General features: G+C 37.1%; 1 protein-coding gene across 2 annotated transcripts in view; it reads left to right on the top strand.

The window, feature by feature from the left end:
• Nucleotides 1-18,961, top strand: part of nlrc5 (NLR family, CARD domain containing 5) — a 36,349-nt gene extending 17,388 nt beyond the window's left edge. For both annotated transcript variants that reach the window (XM_040034983.1, XM_040034974.1), the window contains exons 25-55: nucleotides 103-186; nucleotides 601-690; nucleotides 1,578-1,625; nucleotides 1,731-1,760; nucleotides 1,854-1,937; nucleotides 2,032-2,115; nucleotides 3,235-3,324; nucleotides 3,487-3,546; nucleotides 3,989-4,072; nucleotides 4,210-4,293; nucleotides 4,704-4,793; nucleotides 4,910-4,975; nucleotides 6,062-6,145; nucleotides 6,684-6,761; nucleotides 6,915-7,001; nucleotides 7,138-7,191; nucleotides 7,356-7,403; nucleotides 7,677-7,760; nucleotides 7,857-7,940; nucleotides 10,525-10,599; nucleotides 10,755-10,832; nucleotides 10,949-11,032; nucleotides 11,526-11,615; nucleotides 11,732-11,815; nucleotides 13,283-13,366; nucleotides 13,640-13,723; nucleotides 13,821-13,904; nucleotides 13,999-14,076; nucleotides 16,608-16,691; nucleotides 16,843-16,926; nucleotides 17,032-18,961. In XM_040034983.1, coding sequence (XP_039890917.1) covers nucleotides 103-186; nucleotides 601-690; nucleotides 1,578-1,625; nucleotides 1,731-1,760; nucleotides 1,854-1,937; nucleotides 2,032-2,115; nucleotides 3,235-3,324; nucleotides 3,487-3,546; nucleotides 3,989-4,072; nucleotides 4,210-4,293; nucleotides 4,704-4,793; nucleotides 4,910-4,975; nucleotides 6,062-6,145; nucleotides 6,684-6,761; nucleotides 6,915-7,001; nucleotides 7,138-7,191; nucleotides 7,356-7,403; nucleotides 7,677-7,760; nucleotides 7,857-7,940; nucleotides 10,525-10,599; nucleotides 10,755-10,832; nucleotides 10,949-11,032; nucleotides 11,526-11,615; nucleotides 11,732-11,815; nucleotides 13,283-13,366; nucleotides 13,640-13,723; nucleotides 13,821-13,904; nucleotides 13,999-14,076; nucleotides 16,608-16,691; nucleotides 16,843-16,926; nucleotides 17,032-17,113 — 2,404 coding nt within the window. In that variant the 3' untranslated portion in view covers nucleotides 17,114-18,961. The remainder of the gene's footprint in view (nucleotides 1-102; nucleotides 187-600; nucleotides 691-1,577; nucleotides 1,626-1,730; nucleotides 1,761-1,853; nucleotides 1,938-2,031; nucleotides 2,116-3,234; nucleotides 3,325-3,486; nucleotides 3,547-3,988; nucleotides 4,073-4,209; nucleotides 4,294-4,703; nucleotides 4,794-4,909; nucleotides 4,976-6,061; nucleotides 6,146-6,683; nucleotides 6,762-6,914; nucleotides 7,002-7,137; nucleotides 7,192-7,355; nucleotides 7,404-7,676; nucleotides 7,761-7,856; nucleotides 7,941-10,524; nucleotides 10,600-10,754; nucleotides 10,833-10,948; nucleotides 11,033-11,525; nucleotides 11,616-11,731; nucleotides 11,816-13,282; nucleotides 13,367-13,639; nucleotides 13,724-13,820; nucleotides 13,905-13,998; nucleotides 14,077-16,607; nucleotides 16,692-16,842; nucleotides 16,927-17,031) is intronic.
• The last annotated feature ends 299 nt before the right edge of the window (nucleotides 18,962-19,260 follow it).

Genomic DNA, 19,260 nt, shown 5'->3' with positions numbered 1-19,260 from the left:
ATATATAAATATTGTAAATAACTGTAATTTGTAGTATTAATTGTAGTATTTGATAAATGTACAAACACTGAGTTGTAAAGCATTTTTAACCTTTCTTTTCAGTTTGTCCAGTAACTGTTTAGGCAACAAAGGTCTGAAGAAGTTGTTGGATTTCCTGCCTCGTCTTAGCAAAATCCAGGAAATTAAGTAAGCTCACACGCATGCATTTATTTTCTCTGACAAGGCTGGAGCCTGTCATAGGGTGGCATATGGTGTCTGGGGGGGGGGTGTAGATATTTGGACAGGCTGCTAGTCTGTCACAATGCTCACACACAATCATTATAACTAATAATTAATTAACAATTCTACCTCTTTTAAAGCTTTCCTTGAGATATTTATAGCTAAAGATACCAACAACTATATTGTAAGTGACCCTGGTAGCGAAATTTCCCTCTATTGCCTCTCTAGTAATTTGCGATTATTTCAATAGAAAGATGACTCTTTGTTTTTTACATTGAGATATACAAAGTAGGTAGGCAAATGGTAAGCTGTTTTCTCACCAAACAGGTTCCAAACAGCCAACACCAACTTCCTTGTGCTAATTGCTTTTGTTTTTTCCAGTGCCAGTAAAAATGACATCAACATGGAAGGGGTGGTAATGCTGGCTGCAGCTCTATGCTCGTATAACACCTTAACAGAAATTCACATCAGGTAATCTTTGTTTTACATTGTAGCTATTTAATGATACCAGTAGCTGCTTTACCCAACCGTTTGTGCCTCTTATCCCGGTCTGGGTTTAAAAAAATCTATCTGTTTGAAAAATACTATAAATACATAAAATACTACATGTCATATACAGTGATGGGAATAACTGCATTAAAATAAACAGCGTTACTAACACTGTTACTTATTTCAGTAACAGATAATCTAACTAATTACTTTTACTATCGTTAAAACACCGTTACCATTACTAAGAAAAAAAAGCGGTGTGGGTGTGTTACTATTTTTAAACACACAGATGGTTGACGCTTATGTCATCTTACCGGGGGCTAGGGGTGAGAAACAATCGCACGAGTGCTGCTGATTGGCTGAGGAAGAGTAAGGTAGTCATGGTAGTCATAGTGTGTTGTATTGTTCTATCTAGAGTTTATCTGATTGGTGTTTTATTTCATATTTTCACAGAGTAACATTTGAATAGTTTAGATTAGTGTACAATGTTTCTTATTAGTTCCTTCTGTTAACTGCCCATTTATTTCAATTATATTTTCAGTTTTATAACAAACAGTTGAATATATATTTTAGTATTTTCAAGTATGTTTAGCTATTTATATGTTTGTATTTTAGTAAGTTCCATTAAGAGGGGATTCTTATACATATTTAAACATTTTTTAAAGTAATGCAATAGTTACTTTTCCTCGTAATTAGTTACTTTTATAATATTGTGACTCAGTTACTAACTCGGTTACTTTGTTGAAGAAGTAACTAGTAACTATAACTAATTACTTTTTCAAAGCAACTTGCCCAACACTAGTCATATAGCTTTACAGTAATCAGTCAGGTTAATTATAATTGGCTGTTGTGCTCTGTTGGTTTTACAGTGGCGGAGGCAAAGAGGAAGTCAATCTAAAGTTCTGCCCAGATGAAAGGTAGAAGACCTGCATCTATGCAAACGTTCACACAGTCTGATTCTTGTTGTCTCCGTTTAGTTTTTCTGTTTAATAATCTAACTCTCTACTGTATTTCTATGTCAGTGATGACAAGCAGCAGCTGAAGATGTTCCGGTACAGTGAGCAAATAAAGACATGCAGAAAAGTACAAATCTGACCTCTGACTATGAATACAAAAGAATGATCCCCTTTTATTTTTCTTTCTAGAGTAAAGGACAGCAGCATCCTACCATCTGATATAACCAAAGTATGTAGAAAATTGGTCCAGAGTCGCTTCCATTGGGAGTTAGAGTAAGCTTTATTATTGTATATCTGCAAATTATTCAACAGTATTTAAAGTCGTGACTGAACACGTTCATGTTCATGCACTAATGTGTTTTGTCAGGTTATCTCAGTGTTCACTTACCGACAAAGCCATCAAGAATCTTCTCAAAGTGTTGCCAGAGATGACGTCACTGCAGAGACTCAAGTAAGGCATACACACTAATGCAAGTATTAATAATAACACTGGATTACAACCTGCAATAGACAGTCAGATTATTCTGGATTTAAAATGTTAATATGTACAGTAGGGAAAAGATGTGAAGATATGGAAAAAAGCTGCTGAGTACTTGTTGTTTTTTAAAGGACACCCTACTGAGATTACTGAGCACAAAATTTGAATATTTGGATGGTGATTTTAAGTGTAGTTATTTTTTACTAATGGGTATCTATGCTATTCCTATCACAGGGTATAGGTTAGGTCCATAAAACAAGGGAAAAAAATGATGGAAGATCACTATTGTTATAGGAGATTGCAGAACATTGCAATCTCATCTACACTGCAAGGAGATTTGCAGAAATTCTGTTGTAATTTCACTTTATGCTGTCGGCTCTAATTGGAAGTGTGATATTAGAAGTGTTTAATTTTTCTCTAGACATATTCATTTAATTTTATTATATAGTTTGTGACATTATGTAATTACCTTGTAGTTAACTGGAGAAAATCCTCTTACAGATAAAAAAAACAACAACAACAATGCAAATGTATAATTAAACCCTGCAAATAGTTAACAATAACTTTGAAATGCCTTTAGGCGTAATTCTTGGTCCTTTTTATTCAGTCTATAGATTAATTATTTATATTGATTCATTTTTGTCTTTATTTTTATACTGAAGTATTTAAAATTTGTAAAATTTGCCAGATGTACCCCAGCTGTGGTCAAAAACCTACATGTAGTCATCATGAACATGAATCTCGTGTAATGTTTACATCTTTAATGACTTTAAGAACAAAAAAATAGATTTGCAGATATTTATAAATTAAAAACTTTGATGTTTAATACATAATATCAGTATGTTTTTCTTTTACCATATATATGCTTCTGTCACTTACATATTTTGCCTTTGTGCATTTGGTGTCTTTATTATTCATTAACGCTATCAACCTACCAGAGACTACAGATGAAGTTTAGCCTGTATGGCTAAATCTGGCAAAGCAAATTGTGGCTATTCTGTGAACTATGTTTGGAAATTATTTTCAGACTGTGTAAGATACTAAGAACCTCATCAAATGAAATATACTATATTCATTCTGTATTCCTAATAGTGTCAGACAGAGCATCACATCTGCAACCGATGCACTTGAGCTGGTCAGCTGTTTGAATCACAGTCAGCGAGTGACGTCGGTGGAGCTCAGGTACAGTGAATACTTTTGTGGCACTCATCACAACACACCATGTCATATTTGAGTGTTCATGTGATGCTCCTTTCCCTACCACACTTTTTAGTTGTAGCTGCAATTACTTTAATTCTCTAACTGATCTGTTTTGGTTAATTGCTGCTTTGATCTCTTCTTTAGCCTTCGGGGTGACTCCTTCATCAATTTTGATACAGTGAAAGTGGAACAAGTGAGCTGCAGGTCTGTGATCCGCAACATTTTCACTGCTTACTGATGACTTAACAACATTTGTAGGTGTTTTCAGACCGCTCACTTTGTCACTTACCCAAGCATTCACAGCTCATACACTATAGCAGTTTTAGCTGCTCATTTTAAACTGCATTTCAAGCTGTGTTTATTTTAGAATTTGACTGAAAATATATGTTGTCACTTTCTGTTTTATACATAGAACTGTAGAAATGCACAGTTTCATTAAAGATTTTATGGTATTCATTGAAAAAGACAATATTATATAGTGTGAAGCACATTGGGTGTCCTGTATTTTACAATCTGCCATTTTAATCACCGCAGAATTAGAAAGTTCAGGTAAAAGAGGACATCTTACAATAATTACTATAACTAGTAATTAATCAACTTCATGTGCTATGTTTTCTTTCTGTCTCCCTGATTGTGTGTAACACAGGTTAACTCATTTTTGCCTGAAGGGTGACCACTTGAAGAAACTTCTTGAGATCCTGCAGCAGGGTCCCCAGCTTTCAGATCTTGAGTATGAGCCACACAAACATTTAGACACACAATCTTAGAATCATAACCACACACCCATGGAGCCATGGGTAGTCCAGTGTTTTCTTCCTGAGCTTTTATCCAGTAAGGATGCTCAGCTCTGCTTTTCTTTCATCACAGTTTGTCAAGTAACCAGCTGGAAGATGAAGACGTGAGCTCTTTTGTGCATTCCCTACCAAGGCTAAAAATCAGCACCTATGTCAAGTAAGACTTTAAACATATTAAGTTCTATATTAAATATAGAGCAGAAGAGTAAAAAAAATACTTAAATGTACACGCACCACTGACTTTATTAGTTAACCTGTTTAAATGCTTGTTGACACAAATATCTAATCAGTCAATGACATGACAGCAACATGTATTCAGGCATGTATATAAGGTGATGATGCCCTAATGCAGTTCAAAGTGAACATCTGAATGGGTTAATAAAAAAGGTGATTTAAGTGATTCTGAAAATGGCTAGGTGTACCTAATATATTGTCTGCTGAATGTATAATAAAATCAACCTCAGGTAGACTGAGAGTATGAGGCTACAATATTTAGAAATGATGTGTATTGTAGTTAATGAGTAAAATATAGACTAATTCTTTTCTTTAATGAATCTTCATGTGCAGTCTCAGTAACAACAGACTGACCCAGCAGGGGCTGCTGGCTGTGGCCAGCACATTGTGTACCTGTGCTAATGTCTCTGGTGTGGAAGTCAGGTAAGTCTGCACAAAGGAAAGAAGTTAATGGAATTCTTCTAAGTAATCTATAATGAAATATTTGTCCATGTCTCTCTCTTTGTCCATGGACTCTACTTTCTGATGTCTGCTGGTAGCTTAGGAGAAGAAGAGCGATGCCTCATCTGGTTCAGACAAAATGAAACTCGGGAAAAAACTCTGAGGTAGGAGTTCCATCCAAAATTTCAAAACACTGACTCTGATTCTGAAATGGTGCCCGTATTACCACTGAGTCACTTTGATGAGGTGAGCACAGTGACTCGAGTAAAAACACAGAATTCACACCTACTGGTTTTTTGCTGTATAGAGCAAAAAAGAAACCAGTAAAACTTTTAAATATTTTCATTTCAGATAAAGTAAAAAAAAATAATGAGCTGATGAACTCATTAACACTCATGAAACTTTAGCACTAAAGTTTAGTGCTAAAGCACAATAGCCCTAAGTGATGAAAGTCACCTCGAATGTAACTGATTGGGGAACTAAAGCTAAATGATGCCTTTGAAATCAGGGGAAGGCTTCCAGCTCTCACTCTCATGTAGACAGGAAATTTGAAGAGTGTTAAAAGGTTGAGAGGAGGCGTGAACTAATGCAGACGTGCAGAGCTCCATGCAGCACTAGTGTGCAGACAGAAAAGAACAAAAGGAAACTTACATGTGGTCTGATTGTATAAGTCAGCAGCTGATGTATTCAAAGTAACAAAGTGTCATTGTGGAAAAAAAACAGACTCTCTCTCCTTTGGCTTTGTAATTTTTCCTGCGTGAGCAGCACAAGAAACATCTCACAGGTATGCACAGATATGTGAACTCTCTCTACATCTGAAGGTTCATGCACTGAGTGACTGACTGCATCAGCAAAGATGAACGGCTGAAAACGTCTAAATCCAGCTTGCACACTGTGGGCGACAAGGAACTGACTTTGCATGTCAGAAGTAGAGCTGAGCATAGCAGTGAACCTTAGAATGTGGTTGTAAATATTCGAAGACATAATTAGTTTCTGGTGTCTGATCGATTTTAGCAGCTCTGAAAGTACCTTCCTTAACTCTAGCACTCACAGTAACAAGAGTTCAGCGTCCTCCAGCTCTCAATAAACATCCAGTACATAATATTATTACAGTGTAATTTGGGGGCTTAGTAGAGGTTAAGGCCTTTTAAAGATTTTAGTGCATTTTAGATTTGGCACTAACTTTGCAGAAATCTAAATTTCTTTATGTTTTTTTTTTTTTTGCCTTCTCTGCTTTATTTCTCCACCAGAGTCAGGGAAGGTAGTTTGAAGCATGAACATCTGATCCGATTAGCAGAGATTGTGTCCAGTTGTCCCCATCTGGCCAAAGTGGAGTAAGTATCCCTCAATCTTAAGACAAATTTTTGGGTTTCATCAGATAAAAACAATTGGTTCTGGTTCATAAACTGACTACTTGTAAAATATGGAAAGATCAAAACAAGGCCATATTTCTTTGTTAACATTTTAGATTTGAAACTACCAGCAAGAAATTGCCTGATTAATGATCAAGTTACTGACCTCACAGCCCATTGCTCATTCAGTGGTGCTAGTTTCAGTCATTGTGCAAATGTACTGTTTATAAGGTTGGGGAAACCTGCAGTCAGCTAAGATTGAAGAAGTCACTTGGATGAGTGACGAAACGTTTCTCCCACTAAAAACATGCTAAGATGAACTTTTTGGGATTTTCTTACCAGGATGATTGAGCATGCATCAAGACAGCAAGGAACTGATTAGAAATGCATCTATTATTTATTAAAAGTCTCTTTATGCTAAGAGTCTCAGGGTATTCAGGGTTTAACCATTCCTTTCTGGCCTCCATTATCTAACCATGATCAGAAAGTACATAGTGATATGTCTGTGGTTCATCTGCAGATTAAACCACAGCTTACTGGAGCAGACTGAACATTTCCTACAGCTGCTGAGCTTCAGTCAAAGTGGATGTGTTTACAGGTGAGACAAGAGAATCTTTACTATTATCTCTTCTGTCAATCTTTTTGGGCTTTTTTCAAACTGCAACTTATCCAAATCAGTCATGGCTGTTCAGTGAATGGCTGTTAAAGCATTGAATTATAATGAGTGTATTACACATGCTTTTCTACTCAGTATTGAGGAGCGTTGGATCAGCGCTGAGAAAGCTGTTGGATTAATGCTCCACTGTTTGCAACTCAATAGCAATATTCAAACTGTCAGGTAAGATATGCGTATAGATGCAAATGAACACACATATCAGGAGATGCTCCTTTTAAACAAATCAAACATATTGTAACATTCCCCAAATAAAGATACAGTATGTGTGTCAAAGCTGTGAACTATATTCATTTTCCAGGATTCATCAAAACACACTCCACCTGACCAATTCCACTGGACTGACGACAGATAGGTAATGATTATTGTTTAATGATTGTTATATAGGCACCAGCTGTACTCTTCGGGAGTTTATTGATTAAAGTGTAAATATAAAATAACAATTATTTTGAATTTAATGTTTCTAGAAATCAAATGATTCCGATTTTTGATTTGTGTCTTTTGCTTGTTTGTTTGCAGTGATCTCTCTGGAAATGCAGCTCAATCGAGTGCCATAAAGAAAATTGGGTGCTTTTTTATTTTATACATTTTATTTTACATTTTGATGATACCTGCAAGGAATGCGCACTTTGATTACAGCCTCCACGCACTGCTATATTACTCAGTGTATATGCTTTATATTTAGCTTACCTTGCAGGCAAAAAGAAAAAGCCCACTGTTGTAAAGGTTGCTCTTTTTTTCTAGTAAATTGTATTAATTTACACCACACTCTGGCTGAATTCCTTTGAAAGTAAAGACAGTATAAAGGAAAAACGAATTCCTCTTATCTCTCTGCTTTAGCCTTGTGGACTGTGCAGTAAATGTGTATCAGCTTGCAGCCATAGAGAGCGTCATCCTCAGTTGTCCATTTCTGACAGAACTGGAGTAAGTAGTCACATTTCAGTATTTAACATTGGCATGTGCTCTGTAGTACTCAAGGGAAATAAATTAGTAAAAAAAAAAATGTTTGTTCCCATTCAGGTTTTCCCACAACAGCCTCGGTGTAGAGGGAGCTGAGTTTCTCTGTTCTGTTCTTCCCCGGTTGCCCAATCTCACTTCACTCAGGTCAGAACATTTTCAAATTTGACCAACCTGACTTTTAAAGATCTCCTATAACAACTATTTTCTCTGTCATCCACAATATTGCTTCCAAAGAGAGTGATGTGACTGTGCTCGAGACATTGTCACAGGTCTTCCTGCAGCCTAACACAATTCAGCACTTAAAGTATAGCAACACATTTTAGAACTTGTCCGAAGCATTTTTAGAACATTAATTTTCAATTCCCCTATTGATTCATTCATTTAGCAACACTCTTCCACTGGACATTACAAATACCTACATGGCCAATGCTCCATTCAGGATATCTGGGAAATTAGAGCATTCATAAAAATAATAGTGATAATAATATAAAAAAGCAGCTGTGGATTGCATGATTCCAAAACCTTGAAAAGGTGGCCATATCTCAGATTGTCATAACTGCTGTTAGGATTTTATAATGTTCACAATTTAAGGAGGAATTATAACACTTTCCTCTGTTTTCCTTTGTTCGGTCACCATCAGTACTGCTAAAGACTGCTCCACAGCGCTACCTATAGTGCTGTGCAAAAGTAATGAGCCACCCATTATTTCTTTGTAATATGTTTCCAGCAAACCAGATTTTCTTGTACCTGAAAGTTTTTATAGGAATCTTTTTTATTCAGCCATTTAACACTGACTCATGGATTGTTCAAACGCAGAAAAGACACTCAAGGTGAACCAGTGCTGTGCCTACACATAAAACTTGGCAAAGAACTATTTTCATTACTAACAGCCTGGAGCATAATTTGTTCTCATTTAGTTGATAAATGTCAAAGCTAGCACAGTTTCAAAGGCATAAAACAGTATTTTTCACCAATACAGTAGTTCCCAAAGAGCTTTTAGTCAGAAACTTGGTATATGTATTTAACAAGTGTAGTGAAGACTTGGAGGAAGAAGTGACAGGCTCATAAAAAACCCAAATATATAAGCCATTCTTAGTGAGGCCCAGAATAAAGGCCCAGTATGATAAATAAACACCTTTCCCTTCACACCACCTGGTGAACTGTTTTCATAATCTTCTGTGGACAGGTGGATCCAATGTAGAGGATCACTGCTCAAAGTAATGTAAAGTAATTAAAAGTGATGCAGTAAATTACTTAATTTCTCACCAAAGGGAGGATTTGTTACAATATTCGTTACATTACATTCATGTTACTCTGTATAATGATCTAAATGCATTGTCACCAGTGTTGGGCAAGTTACTTTGAAAAAGTAATTAATTATAGTTACTAGTTACTTCTTCAAAAAAGTAACTAAGTTAGTAACTGAGTTACAAGATTCTAAAAGTAATTAACTACTTTAAAAGTAACTATTGCGTTACTTAAAAAAAATGTTTATCCCTCTGGGGTCCAGGGTATAATTGGCCATTTTAACTACTTTTGATTTGACCTCTGCATTTCACCTTTAAAAACTATTTACTTTGCCTTGTTTGGTATCATCCTTTTCAGCACAACCTCACGTGTCTGAATTTACAGTTATGTTTTCATGTTGACATACTGTGTTAACACAATTGATCTAAAATCAGACAAAAAACATCAAATCAGAGTAGAAAAAGTTATATTTTTTACTGTAACAACCACAAACATGTTTAATGAATCATATTTCATAACTTTAAATGCAAATATAAATTGTCAATTTTAAAATCATATGCACAAGTTTTGCAAACAACAAAGTTATTTGCAGCCATTTACATTTTACCCTTTTTTTAATAACCATTTTAAACTATTTACAGAACAATCAGCTGTTCTGCATTCAATAAGATGCCACACAAATGATTTGTGCCACTCCAAAAAAATAATTTCTGTCCACTATAAAGGAGAACATCACAGCCTGATACCTGCAGGTCTGACAGCAGCAGGTGTATCACTCCTCCTGTTTTCATTCAGCAGTCACCTCATTGTTCTGACACACAACACAAAACTATCCACAACACTACACACTAACTACACAAGACAACACATTAACTACACACTCCAAACATGCTAAACGTCGCAAATCTCTCACATCTCAAAACTCGCTCTCTCTCTTTTTCTGCTGTCTCTCTCTCTCTCTCTCTCTCGCCGTCACTCCTAAAACTTCCCCCTCTTCCTAAACAACCAAATGTCATGTTGCCATATCATTTTTTGATTGGTCGACACGTGGCCTATCAACACAATTTATAAACTGGTATATATCACCTTGTTGCTTTGTCATCTTTAAGTGGTCATGTGATTGGCTTACCACAACTACTTTATTCTTCCTCAGTCAAACAGCAGCACTCATGCGATTGTTTTTGCCCCCTTAGCTCCAGGTGTTGTGCCAAAAAGTGATCGTCTACCAGCTAATTGTAGCACAAACACAAGAAAAATAAAGGCTTCTTAGATGTTTTTTGTTTTTTTCCTTTTTTTCTGTCTGGCCTACTGAGCCTTTGTAATGCAAGTAGCAACATAAGTAAATGTAATGTAATACTAAATTTAGTAATATAGTAGTAATATATATTACTGAAAAATGTAATGTGATTACAGTAAGAGTTACTTCAGAATATGTTACACCGAGCACTGGGTGGCTCTAACCATCCTCTGTTTCTTCCAGTCTGTCGGGTCATCAGATTAGTGAGACGGCAGCTCAGAATATGACCACGTTTCTGCCCTGTCTACGATCACTCAAGTAAGCATTTATGATATATAAGACGAGTGTGGATGTACTTCTGTACATGACTGTGTGAAAAATAATGTCTAGAATATGAACTTATATTTAGGCTGCTGTAAAATGTTACACACAGTGAATAAACATTTGTTCACAATGGAACCTTTCTGCTGTAGTCTTTCCCACTGTGTTTTGCCTGGAGGACTGCAGCTCATTGAAGCACTGGGACAGTGTGTTATTCTTGAAGACCTTTGGTAAGGCATGCGCGCACACACACACATACAACAATACAGCTGTTTTTTCTGTTGGATAACATAAAGAAGCTGTTAAAAAATGTCAGTTTTTTTCTGTGTTTTCTGTGCACCCTAAGTTTGGATTCTGTGGCACTGAATGAGGAGAGCAGGATGTGTCTGGCACGAGCTCTAAAAAGTATCAACTCTATTCGCCGTCTCAGGTAAGAAACACTCTCTGTTTCTTTGCAGTAGTCAGAATCCAAGAGCTAAAGTAAATCTTGGTTTGTTCTTTACCACATAGTCTTCAGGATTTATTGAACAGAGATCAAAACTCTTCCAGGCAGACATCTTTGCTGTTTTCACCACAGTGCATTTCACTCTGCATTTACACTATAATGCACATGCTGCTTTTTGTTGGCCAATGTTGGTGCTGTTTGTCATACCAGCATGTCATCAGGCTCTTATGAACCTCATAATTAATTAGTAGGATCTGATCCTACTAATCCCCCCACCCCAGGGACAAATTTATCCCTTATCGTTCCCAGTTCTCTCATAGTGCTAAGCTGTAAAATGTAGCTGGCAAGGTGCCTGGTCAGCATATGTCAAAGCCTTTTATGCATTTCTAACATACAGATCATATTCCCATGGCTATAAATCCTCATCAAAATACACATCTACCTAACATAACTAATACATTTTGTGTGTGTGTACCAGGCTGAATGAGATTGTCACAGCAATGGACAATCTCAGCGTTCTGGATCTCCTGGCTGCCACGAAGGGACACGCACATTTAGAGCAGATAGAGTGAGTCTTTCATTCATACCTAGCGCTCACTGGACATTACCATTCACCTTCTGTCAGTCTGTCATTAAAAAAAGAAGAAGCTTGGCTTTGAGAATGTTGGATTTGCTCTTTCTCAGGTTGGGGGGCTGGAGGATGGCTTGCAGAGGAATAGAAGAGCTGAACAGGCTCATTCCGAACTGGAAAGAGCTCAGGAAGCTAAAGTATGTACACAGGGGGTGGAAAACATAGAAAGTTTGTATTTTAGTGATCTCCAAAACCCTTTAGCTGCATTTCCAACATGTTTTCTCCAGGATATGTTCACCTTCACCCCAAGAGAAATAGTAATATTTTTATTATTGCTTTAAAATACTTTGTTTATGTCACATGACCAATCTTCTGTAGATTATACTCATGCCGAATTCCATTTATCCTGTCATATACAACATGAGTGTGAAGTAGTTTCTTTGCCTTTTTTGTAAACAATCCAATAATAAAAATGTTAGTTTATGCTGGGCCATAAATCAGAACCACAGGATGAGATGTGCAAGTCATTCAGAATGTTACAGCAATTTTATCGTTCCTTTATGGGGACCAACTGTTTGCACTATGCAGCAGGTTCGTCCTTCCAAGTGTGTTTGACTGACAGCCACAAAATGTCTACAGGCTCAAGATGTTTTTCATATTACCGTCCTTTATGCTTTTATGCTTTTTTTTTTTTTTTTAAAGAAAATGGTATTTTTATGCTTATACTTCATATGTACATATCCAGCTCCAGTATGAACCCCTGAAGTACTCATTTAAATGTGCACAAGTTAAACTCTTTGGCTTGAATGAAAGCTTCCCAAAATGTAATGAAGAAATTTGCAACTTTGTTGCAACCTCCACTGGGCTATCACTGTCTCTACTTCCTTCCACTTTTATTTGTAGATCCCAATGAATAATTGTTGTGGCAGGCAGTAAACCTATACACATCAAGTAAACTGGAGGAACTCTGAATCTGAGGTTGCATAGCCAGAAACAATGACCCAGATTAAATTCAATCCAAAGTTCTTCCAGTAACTAATGCAATCTATGCCATAAGGACAAAAGTACTGGGCCAAATCTCGTAATCTTTGAATTCAGGTGTTTTCAGTCCATTTGCCACACATCAAATCAATCAATCAAATCAAGCACCCAACCATGCAGTATGTCTTTGCAAACAGTTGTGAAAGAATAAGTCAAGTCAGCTTGTGAAATTTCTTTGGTCCTAAATATTCCGTGATCAGCTGTAAATGATATTATTGCAAAGTTGAAGCGTTTAAGTAGTTTATGGCACAGTTTCAAAAGGGTTTCCAGTTACCTATAGAGAAGATTTAATTGAGCTAATCATAAAAATCATGCTTTTTATTTGTTTTTGTTTCTAATGTCTCTGTAAAGCACTTTGAATCACCTTGTTGTTGAATTGTGCTATACAAATAAATTTTCCTTGCCTTGCCTTGTCTATATCAATCCACTTTAATGTGTAGGGTGTCTATTATCCATATAATTTAAAAGTAAAGTTTGAGTTAGGTTTGGCGCCAAACAAACCTAACTTCGCCAAGTGGAATAATCAAAAAAACAAACTATCGACAGAACACTTTACATGGTCCATTAACAGTTATTAAAAATGAGTAATTTTGCTTTTCTTGCTGTGTGTGTTTATCCTCCAGGCTGTCAAAGAACCTTATCAGTGACCAATCAGGAGGGAAGCTGCTTGAGGCTTTGAAAGCCTGCAGCCACCTGGAGGAGCTCTGGTAAGAATGTGTTTCATTCCTGTAAATGTGCTTTTGGCACTTGATTGCAGCACTATGCAAGAGTTTGCATGTGCACGCACTTGGCTAAAGAAGTGGACAAAATAAGCCCTCAAAACTTTTGAGTGAACATTTTAATCTTCAAAATTGTTTATTTTCCTTGGAAAAGCTGAGTTTTATATATTTGGCTATATCATTAATTGGCATTTAACTCAAGCAACTCAAAGATTGTTTTAAAATGTACATATTTATATGTCTTTTTGTGCACTCTTCCAGTCTGTCCGATAACAAACTGGGAATCCTCACTGCTGCCAGGATGGCCCTCATTTTCCCATCACTGACACACCTCAGTGTGTTAGAGTAAGTCTCACACAGGGTTATATGTTCTTATTGATATGTGTTTCTCCCCTCACTTATTCAGCCTTTTTGTTCTTCTGTATTTCTGTGTCATTTATAGCATTTCGCTCAACCACATTGACCATGAAGGCTCCAATAGCCTTTCCAAAGCCATAATGTGCATGAAGAACCTCAAAAAGATTAAGTAAGACTCATTTGCTTTGATTATTTTCAGAATCACAGCTCACACAGGTGACTACACTTACTGATTGTTTTTTGTCTTTTGCACAATAATTCAGCCTGACCTCTGTTGGGACTTCAGAGCTGCGTCCTGTTGTAGCCAGTCTGGCTCACTGTCCCCTCATACAGGAAGTTGGGTAAGATAAAGCAAAGTGATCAAACATTTAATAATCTGGTGGTGTTCTGTGTTCTACTCATGGACATGTCAGTTCTACAGGGAGTGCAGAATTATTAGGCAAATGAGTATTTTGTCCACATCATCCTCTTCATGCATGTTGTCTTACTCCAAGCTGTATAGGCTCGAAAGCCTACTACCAATTAAGCATATTAGGTGATGTGCATCTCTGTAATGAGAAGGGGTGTGGTCTAATGACATCAACACCCTATATCAGGTGTGCATAATTATTAGGCAACGTCCTTTCCTTTGGCAAAATGGGTCAAAAGAAGGACTTGACAGGCTCAGAAAAGTCAAAAATAGTGAGATATCTTGCAGAGGGATGCAGCAGTCTCAAAATTGCAAAGCTTCTGAAGCGTGATCATCGAACAATCAAGCGTTTCATTCAAAATAGTCAACAGGGTCGCAAGAAGCGTGTGGAAAAACCAAGGCGCAAAATAACTGCCCATGAACTGAGAAAAGTCAAGCGTGCAGCTGCCAAGATGCCACTTGCCACCAGTTTGGCCATATTTCAGAGCTGCAACATCACTGGAGTGCCCAAAAGCACAAGGTGTGCAATACTCAGAGACATGGCCAAGGTAAGAAAGGCTGAAAGACGACCACCACTGAACAAGACACACAAGCTGAAACGTCAAGACTGGGCCAAGAAATATCTCAAGACTGATTTTTCTAAGGTTTTATGGACTGATGAAATGAGAGTGAGTCTTGATGGGCCAGATGGATGGGCCCGTGGCTGGATTGGTAAAGGGCAGAGAGCTCCAGTCCGACTCAGACGCCAGCAAGGTGGAGGTGGAGTACTGGTTTGGGCTGGTATCATCAAAGATGAGCTTGTGGGGCCTTTTTGGGTTGAGGATGGAGTCAAGCTCAACTCCCAGTCCTACTGCCAGTTTCTGGAAGACACCTTCTTCAAGCAGTGGTACAGGAAGAAGTCTGCATCCTTCAAGAAAAACATGATTTTAATGCAGGACAATGCTCCATCACACGCGTCCAAGTACTCCACAGCGTGGCTGGCAAGAAAGGGTATAAAAGAAGAAAAACTAATGACATGGCCTCCTTGTTCACCTGATCTGAACCCCATTGAGAACCTGTGGTCCATCATCAAATGTGAGATTTACAAGGAGGGAAAACAGTACACCTCTCTGAACAGTGTCTGGGAGGCTGTGGTTGCTGCTGCACGCAATGTTGATGGTGAACAGATCAAAACACTGACAGAATCCATGGATGGCAGGCTTTTGAGTGTCATTGCAAAGAAAGGTGGCTATATTGGTCGCTGATTTGTTTTTGTTTTGTTTTTGAATGTCAGAAATGTATATTTGTGAATGTGGAGATGTTATATTGGTTTCACTGGTAAAAATAAATGATTGAAATGGGTATATATTTGTTTTTTGTTAAGTTGCCTAATAATTATGCACAGTAATAGTCACCTGCACACACAGATATCCCCCTAAAATAGCTAAAACTAAAAACAAACTAAAAACTACTTCCAAAAACATTCAGCTTTGATATTAATGAGTTTTTTGGGTTCATTGAGAACATGGTTGTTGTTCAATAATAAAAATTATTCCTCAAAAATACAACTTGCCTAATAATTCTGCACTCCCTGTATAAGAGTTGGCACACACTGTATGTAATGATTTGTCAATCTTGTAAACTCATGTTTTATTCACAATAGAAAATAGAAAACACATCAAAGGTTTTAACTAAAATGTAGCATTTAAGAAAAATATTAGCTCCTTTTAAAGTTACTATGATCACATATGGCTTCTTCTTTACATGTACTAACTTGCACTTGTGGATGAATCACAAACAGTGATTTCTGGAAGTATTCCTGAGGGAGTTCTGTGAGAGAATCATGCCTGTTTTTAATGCATTTCCATCCGAGGGAACAAAGATCACAGGCATCCAATACTGATGTTTGGCCTTGTCCCTTGCACACAGGGATTTCTCCAAATCTACTCAATCTTTCTGATGATGTCATGCACTGTATGAGAAGATATTCAGGGTTTTTTTTATTGCAGATTGTTCAGCCTCTGTCCATCACTGCTTCTTTTTATACCCCACTATGTGACCAACCCATTGCATATTAACCTAATTATTTGCTAAATGGTCTCCACATGTTTCTTTATAATGCCACTTTCTTTTCCACCCTTTTGTTGCCCTTGTCCCAGCTGAGACACTATGACCCCATCAAATACAAAATGAGTAAATATTTTTCTCAGTTTAAACACTGGATGTTTTCTATTGCCGCTTATGAACAGAATATGGATTTATGAACTCTGCAGATCATTTCATTCAGTTTTTTGCCTAAATTTTACACAGCACCACACATTTTAAGGAATTGATTATTTAATTATTTAAGGTATTGTTGTACATAACACTCTAGTTTTTAATTAAAAGTAATTTATGATATTCGCATCTTAGGATAACATTTTTGCGTGATGCTTCAGCTTCTGTTCATCAAACCTCTCTCTCTGTGTCTTGGTGTCTGTCTAGTCTGGGTTGGAATAACTGTCGTGATGAAGTGGCACTGGAAGTGGCCAGGGTTTTGCCTTTCTGTCATACGCTGACTCAGATAGAGTGAGTAAAACACACACATAAAGACCCGCAACTGCAAGAGTTTTGCTTTTTTCATTCCACTTTTCATTTAGGCTTTCTTATATTTATAAAACCAATAAGGAAAACAACTCTTGTCTCAGTACATGAGAGATTAAGTGTTTATTTCTCTCAGTCTCGAGTGCAACAGCTTGAGTGCTTCTGGAACGGAGGCCCTGCTTAAAGCCTTAAGGTTCTGCCCTGCTCTGCAACTCATCAGGTAAACTTCCTGCACTGCTAGACCTGCATTATCCAAGGAAACCTTATTAATTTCTAATGTTGTGGTAATGTTCTGGCCTTTCTAAGTTATTGAACTTGGTTTCAGACTCTGGAAGAACAAAATCTCTGAGGGTGATGTCCATAGGCTCGGTCTAAGGGACAGGAGGATGAATTTCTCTTCCACCTGATATGATCTGCACTGCTTGACAGTTGAGAAGCACAATTCCAGTTCATCAGCACCAGTGCAGACGAACAGTCCAGCACTTCTTCTGCCAACACTGACTTAAAAATCTGTGAGAATTTTTTTTTTTTTTTTTTTGCTTGAAGTGTTTTGGGTTTTTTTTTCTCTAAGTGCTGCTCTATTGAAACACGGCTGTACAGTTGAAATACGTTTGTTAGAACAAGAAGAAATAATGTATTTTTGAAACTATTTAAATCCCTGACTTTGCACTGATTGGCCTTTGGTTTCACAAAGCAGGAGACAGGTGGAAGCCACTGAAACCTTTTTTTCAAAAGCTGCTGTCAGATTAACAGGGGAGCACACAAAGAGGTTTATGGACACAAATTGGGAAAGGTGGCACGCTCAGCTGATCAGTAGAACACCACACTAGATTTTGAACAAAAAGTGTTTTCTTCAAAGCCACTGAAATAACACACTTACTTTTGTAATGAGTCGTAATAATCAGCAGTAGAATTAGTTTTTTTTACGGCAGAGGGTGTACTGTCATCACCTTCCCAGGCAGGCGAGTAGGTGGGCGAGGACACCCAAGTGAGTGATGCTGAGAGACTGGCCAGCTGCTTCCTGTTTTATCATTGAATTCCTGGGAGAAAGGAAAAACACACACATAAACAAAGCAGGTCCTGCCTGTTCAGTTTTAACTAATGTATCACACTCATGACTAAATTCTTCCCTACTGAATTGAACAGATAATATTTTACTTTTATAACGGGACTACAGTATTTCCCATATGACAGGATCATTTCAAACTTGTTACAATAAAGTTAGAAAAAGTCACAAAGTACATTAAAGATGGCTTTTAAAAAAAGATTACACTAACTTATGTATGCACTTAAAAAAGTGTGAAATCACTAAACCTGTGTTGAGCCCCGCCTTTCAGTAGCACACCACTGAGCTCCCAAACTGCTGTGAAAATAAAGGCCACACTGTGTTATTTTCCTGTGAGGAAATGATGAATATATCTTTGCAGACTCTGATACGAGGAGTCAATTTCCATTGTGGAATGTTTACAATAACTAGAGGCCACATTACTGAAAACACAAGAAATCACAAAGTCACAGTAAAAGAACAGTTACCTGCTCCTATGGTCACTCTAGGTCGTGGTCTCTATCCAATGTGCGTATTTATTTCTGCTGTTTATCATAGGAGGACACAAGAAATTGTATGTATTTATTGAGCTGTGATTGAATCAGGGTTAAAATTTTTAAAAAAGAAATATTTTTATAGGAATGTATTTGCTTTGTGACCAAAAGAAGATACTGCAACTTTTGCAGGTTGCACCAGTTGTATTTCTGACTTTCTAAAGTCATGTTGATGCTTTGATTTCTGAATGTAATGCACCTTATTCCTTTCTCTTTTCCTGTGTGTAATTGTCCGTTTTTTGTTTTGTTTTGTTTATTTTTCCTTTGATTTTTGGAGCAACACTGGCTCTCACTGAAAGGATTTAAAATTGCTTATCTGTTAAATATAGTTTTTGAAAGGTTTGTGTGCAGGTTGTGCTTGACAGAAAAATTGCAGATACTTTTGATATTCCCTGACTATGACTTGCATTAAGATGTCACCTGCTAATTAGAAAACTTTAAATTGAGTTTCTATTTTTTGTTATGTCAGCGGTTTTATAAAGTATTATGCTAAATTTAAACAGATCAACAAAGCACAAACTCAACAAAATCTGCTCTAGCAATACATGCCAGTTAAATAAAGTCTAATACAAAAATATGCACCTCAACTATAATATACAACTTGAAAAAATTCTGGTTTGTTCTCAATGTCAACAATTAAAAGTTGACACCTGATTGCTTTATGCTTTGTCTTTACATCTTTTTGGTGTAGATTAGGTCATCTTACGTCCTGCTCATTGTGGAAAGCACAATTTATACCTCTCCTGTTTCCTTGTCAGCGGCACCAGCATCTGCGTTCGCAGCTGTGGACGTCAGTGAAATGTTATAATTTATGTTCGCTTTCCGCCCTCTTGTGGTTAACAGTGGTACTGCAGAATGTGCTGCATGAGGATTACCAAAACTTGGGTCCTTTCACTTCAGGTGTTTGTGTGTGGATTGAAGCACTCGTGAGTCCTTAAAAAGTTAGACACAAATC

Source organism: Simochromis diagramma, unplaced genomic scaffold (assembly GCF_900408965.1).
Source record: "Simochromis diagramma unplaced genomic scaffold, fSimDia1.1 OVJJ01000333.1, whole genome shotgun sequence".
Taxonomy (NCBI): Eukaryota; Metazoa; Chordata; class Actinopteri; order Cichliformes; family Cichlidae; genus Simochromis; species Simochromis diagramma.
The sequence above is the reverse complement of the archived record's forward strand: the minus strand, read 5'-3'. Positions and strand labels throughout refer to the sequence as shown.